The following is a 5,706-nucleotide window of genomic DNA, read 5'->3' as shown; positions in this document are numbered from 1 at the left end:
GGGGTGGGGAATGAGGCAGGGAATGGAGGTCCGGGGGGCGGACGGCATGTTACGGGGTAATGGGAAGGGGCAGGTTCAGCAGGAGGGGAGCGGGAAGGGGGGGGCCGTGAGGGCAGAAGGCAGCCGCCCCGCACCGCAGCGCCGCCGCCGCCGCCATTCCGCACCCCGCGCCGCCTTCCGGGCCCCCCCGCGCTGCCGCCGGGCCGGGGCGGGCCGGGGCCGGGCCTTGGGCGGGCCGGGGCCGGGTCTGGGTCTGCGGGCGTCGAGGAGGAGCGATGGCGGCGCGGAGCCAGGCGTGGCGGCGGTTCTGAGGTGGCCGCCGCTCCGTCTCGCTGCCCGGAGCCATTGGGCTCCGGCCCGGAGTTACCCCGCGCGGAGCCCTGTTGGCTGGGCCGTGATACAGATGGGCCTGGCTCGTTGCGTTCAGCGAGAGCCGCTTAATTAGAGCGGCAGCTCAATTTATTTGCCTTGTATCGTCTTTATTAGCCAGCACTTAAAGTCGTAATTAAGGGCAGGACGGGGACTGCAGGGATGGCACCAGCTCCTCGCCTGCTCCTGTGCTGAAGCCCGGCTCCCGGCGAAGCAGGAGGGAGGCGGCTGTGTTGCAGCCCGGGCTGCGCTCCTGTGCCTCGCCTGAGGAAGGCCTGAGTGCTGCACTCATGGGGGGATGTCCCTGCCCATCCCTTAAATGCCCCATCACCAACACCCGGATGAAAAAAGCACCAGAAGCCTTGCAGAGACCATGTCAGGCACCATAAAGGCTGAGGGACCGAGAGCTGAGGCTCACACGGTGGCTGAGGGAGCCCAGACCTCCTCCCAAGGAGGGAACGGGGCTTGGAGATGCGATGCCGCACCACTGCTCTTACTGCGGCTGCTGACGGTACCCTTACATGGTTACACCCCTGTGTGCTGGTGCTTCTGAAATGCCTAAGACATTCCTGTGCTTCTCCAACATCCTAAATCCCCTCTTTGCCAACCCTAAATCCAGGTTGTGTGCTTCAGGCTGATGGCCTTGTGTGACCATCGCACACAGCCATGGCTCACCACGGCGCAATTCTTCATCGGAGACCCCACTTCTGTCACACCCAACTCAGGGGTTCTGGCATTTTATTTTAAATACAGCTTGAGCCAGTACCATCTGGGGGTAGGGAAGGACGGGGGCTGTGTTTGCACATAGGTGAGCTGCTGACACAGCTGCCATGCGCTCCAGACCAGTGCTCTTTCCTTTGTTTATTCGGACTCCTAAAGGAACAATAGGTTGGAGGATGGGGAGGGGAGGCATATACATTTTGCTCCTCCTTTCTTCCGACATGTCATCATCTCGCAGCTCTCGGCTGGTTCTGTTTGGAAGGTGCCACCGCTGCGCTCAGCTCCAATGACAGACCTGTAAGGGCAGCAGTATTTTGGGGCCGTGCATCTCCAGGCTACTCCAAGCGAGGCTGTCTGTGTCTTTGCACACCCTTTGTTTGCAGACAACGGCCTCTCTAGGTAACCACACAACAGACCATAAGTTCCTATGTATTTGCATCTGCCTCCGCTTACAATAGCAAGGGCAGGGAACCCATCTGTTTAGGCAACACAGCGCAAAAATACAGCAGAGATAGGCTGGATAAAGTAGTAAGATAGGCGGCCCAGAGAAAGAAGCTCATGTTCCTATAGACGCAGATAAATCCAGGGATTATGTGCTACACAAAGTTCAATCCAAGTCACCTAACCTGGGCTTCAGCAAGAAAAATAGGGATAAATCCATCATTCCTTCCTTGTTGCCCAAAGATAAAACCCAACCCATGTAGCCATCATCACAGTATCTGCTGCCATCAGCTCCCAGTGGCCGGGGATCAGCTCGATCTCCTAAAAAGACCCATTAAAAGACTACATTTTAAATGCCAGTCCCCTGCTCGTTAGGACCAGCAGGAGGGTTTTACAGATCTGCTTACGAGACTGCTTAACAAGCAGCACAGCCCTCCTGAAATAAGGGATGCTGCCCAAACAGCTGTGTGTGAGGGGCAGGCAGTATAGCTGGTAGCTTTCCAGCTGTGTTTTCTCTTTGCGGGGATGGACGGACAAGGACAGCACTTTCCATGGCCACGCTGTCAGCAGCACAGCGGGCAGCAATCACCAGTTGTTGGCAGGATGGGATCTTGCCAGCCCACATCTTTGGTGTTTCACACCAGCCTCACCCCTGTGCTGCCCAGCATTGCGTGTACGGGACAGGGAGTGAACAGCCGAGAGCCGCACCAATCTCACCACACGTTTAAATAGAGAGGGGATGTTGTCCTGCTGAAGCACGACCAGATGTTCCTCCTGTCCCTTAGTGAAAAATTAGAGTTTCATTAAAACAGCAGTCGCTTTTGCAAGGTAGAAACCCAGCGTCAGCACACGTATCCTGGGGGCAGCTGGCACAAGATGAAGGAGGGATGGCGGCAGCCGTTAAAGCCGGGCTGCAGTTCTTTAATATTTAACTTTCCCCTGTGCTGGTTTTTCTCTTTTTTTAATCAGTGTGCGCATTATCTGCCGGCCATGTTCAAAGGGGGCTTTGCAGCAGAGATTTTGGTGCTTAATCCCAGGGGCAGGAGGAGCGGAAGGCTGGCTCTGGAGCCCTCAGGGCTCCATCAGCCAGTGCAGCAGCAAAGAGCAGCCACCGCCGACCGCAGCAGGTCCAAGGGAGCAAAACTGGGGTCAGCCCCATCTGGGTGATGGCTGTGGTCCATCAGGCTCCATCTTTAGGGAATTAGCAGGAGGATACAGGCACGAGTATGACCAGTGCCTGGCTGTGGCCAGCTGCAGATGCTTAGGAAGGGATTTCGGAAGAGGGAACGAATAAAGCAATCCTTCCTCCGGTGTACCCTGCCGGCTTCCGGCAATCAGCAGCAGGGAGACTTCCTGAGCTGGAGGCTGCACGAATCTGTCTAATCCTTTTTTTTTTTTTTTTTTTTTTTTTTTTTGAATTCATTTATACTTTTGGCCTCCGTGACATCCTGTGGCAGTAAGTTCCACAGTGTAATTATGTGTTGTGTGAAAAAGTGCTTCCTTTTGTCTGCTTTGGACCTGATAGTTTCTCTCCATGCTCCTTAGCTCTCCCATTGCAAAGAATAAAACTCCGGGTCTGTGACATCCTTCAGATTTCTCCGCCTTTGCTTGCCCCGAGGTGCTGCTCTTCCATGCTGCAGCCCCTTCCTTTCTGTAGCCTTTCCCCATGCCCTATCTACTCCATCACTTCCACTGTCCCGATCCCCTCCTCTGTGTCTCTTCTCATTTTATTTTTCCCTTTTTGAGATAAGATCACCAAACTGAGACCTGTTCACTCCTGAGGACATGGAAGAAGGTCAGCATGAAAGCTTTGTTCTCCCAAGTTGTGCTGATGTAACTGAATTTCTTCTACAACACGCACAGGCTTTGGATGAATGGAAATACAGCTGCAGCTCCCCTCACACGCTTTGCTTTAACCTGTTCTGTTTGAGTAAAGCCCCAGTCCCAATTTAACCAGAGCCTGTGGGTTAACGTGACGGCCACAAGCAGATTAGCTCCTGGCCCTGCTTCTCACAAAGGGAATTCCGTGCATGCACTCGGTTACTGATCATTTACGCCTGCACAAATCCCCTCTGCACTACTGGCCGAGAAGTCCCCAAGCCAGAACAGCTGAACTGATGCGCATGAAACTCAGGCATCTCTTATTTCCAGGACATCTTTATTTACAAAATATGTCTATTTTTGCTACTGCCATGCCTGCAAAATCAGCCTTCCTATTTTAGTCATCTCTGCTATTTATTATTGTTTATATTGCACCCAAACCCACAAGCGAAGGCAGAAGAATGGATTTTGTTTTCTGCTGCAGTGCAAATTTCAGAAACTTCACTTTCCGGTCGCTCCAGACCTCGCGTTGGGAATGGGCCGACGATACTGGCAGACACAACCAGTCCCCACTTGATGGGAACCAGTTGTCGGTGTCCCGCGCCGGTCCTGTGTAATTGTCATCCCGGCACTATGTGGCAGCTTTTTCGAACTCCACAATTCCTCTTTTGGCAGCAGCTCAACAGCCACATCCTTCCCTCGCAATACGCCAGCTCCTGTTCGTGTTCTCCAAGCAGCTCTGTCTCCCCTTCCCCTGCAGCTGCCCGTGCAAGCTTGCCGCAGCTGTGGCAGGTAGAGACAGGGACACAGGCAAGGGACAGGGTTAGGACAGGCTGAAGGAGAGGAGAGGGCTGCAGAGAGCGTAGGAGGGAAAACCTTGACGAGTTTATTGGATTATGGCCACTAAGTGATAAGCTTGGAGAATATGTTATATTATCAGCAGCAGTGGGAATGAGCAAGGGTAGAGTACGTAGGAGGGAGGAATTGGCTGCCGTGCTGCTTTATGGTATCATTATGGCTATTTATGCAGATGTCCTCTCTGGAAGGAGTAGCCCTGCGCACCCTCAGCTCTCAGTCCTTTGGAAACCATGACGCAGAGCATGTTCTGGGGTGGGAAGGAGCCAGGAGACGTTACTGGGTGTCCTGGCTCCCCAGGGATGCGCAGCCCACATGGCCAGCTCGGATGGCGAGGGGCTGCATCTTTATCCAAGAGACTGGAGGAACTGCCTTGTGTCTGTCACAGGGGTGAAAGGATGAATCCCCTCCAGGATTCTGCCTGGTCTAACTCTTCTTGTTTTGGGGGGTAAGTTTATCATCTTCACTTCCCAGAGAGTTGAGGCTGACACCACCAAACTCAGGATCTCTCTTTTCTCGTGGTCCTGTGTCTCACCTCATAAAACCTCAGTAAGCATTGAACCTGCTGATCTGTTTCAAAGAAGAGTCGTAAAGGTCCAAGAGCTAATTAAATTCCAGCAGGAATAATGAACAGCAAGGCAAAGTAGAGAGATCCTACGAGTCTTTTGACTGCAGGTGTCCACCCTTTGCTAGATCCCAGGGAGTCCGCCTTGGGACGTGAATCAGTGGGAAACCAGGCTGCACCGGTTCTGCCGATCATGAAACAAGCCAACATTTTGAGGAAGGAGGTTTCTTTGTTTTCAAAGTCAGCCTGGAAATTGCAGCAGGGCGCTTATTCCCACCCTACAATGGAAAAACTGCGATGCAAACTCATCCCATTTCAGAAAACAGAGCTCCTGACTGGATAGAGAATGACCCAGTTGTAGGGCAAGATTCAGGTCAAGCTCTTAGTCAAGCATGAGACAGAAGCCCCCAGGAAACAAGGTTTCATCAATTAATCATAGGGCTGGCAGGACTTTTTTTCTCTATTGAAATAGTTTGTACATCTTCCATCGCGAACACAACTACCAGTGTGAGTGTACTCGAATCCAGTCGGTTCAGTGCTGCTGTGCAAGTCCTACAGCCGTGAGACAGCACCGGAGACAAACTTTGGGGTTCAGGCAACTGATTTTGTTACACTGCAGAGCTTGGAGAGTAATGGCCCCTTCAGAGGGAAGTTACGGCTCTTCGGCCGAGGTGCTGTAACTCACCACGCGAACGCTCGTACTCTGTTGTAGTGCCAAATAAAACAGGATGGCACGCAGCACGGTTAGAAGTGGGGGAGCTGTATCTGGCTTAAAGCAGCTTTATGGCCATGTAACGGCTCTGCGGCCATGCCAAGGACAGCGTTGTTTAGCTGTCTGAATAAAGAAAAAGTTGTGAGGCTCTTTCTACCACTGCAGAAGTTGTGTACTGAGATGGGCCTGCAGAGACAGCCTGCGCTAAGCTTTAGGTTTCAGT

General features: G+C 52.9%; 1 protein-coding gene across 1 annotated transcript in view; it reads right to left on the bottom strand.

The window, feature by feature from the left end:
• The window catches only part of LOC118170886 (quinone oxidoreductase-like protein 2), a 6,059-nt gene extending 5,878 nt beyond the window's left edge, over positions 1-181 (bottom strand). The window contains exon 1 of the mRNA XM_035333487.1: positions 135-181. Within this exon, the coding sequence (XP_035189378.1) occupies positions 135-157 (23 nt within the window). The 5' untranslated portion in view covers positions 158-181. The remainder of the gene's footprint in view (positions 1-134) is intronic.
• Between the last annotated feature and the right edge of the window lie 5,525 nt (positions 182-5,706).

This window comes from Oxyura jamaicensis, chromosome 8 (genome assembly GCF_011077185.1).
Source record: "Oxyura jamaicensis isolate SHBP4307 breed ruddy duck chromosome 8, BPBGC_Ojam_1.0, whole genome shotgun sequence".
Lineage (NCBI taxonomy): Eukaryota > Metazoa > Chordata > Aves > Anseriformes > Anatidae > Oxyura > Oxyura jamaicensis.
The sequence above is the reverse complement of the archived record's forward strand: the minus strand, read 5'-3'. Positions and strand labels throughout refer to the sequence as shown.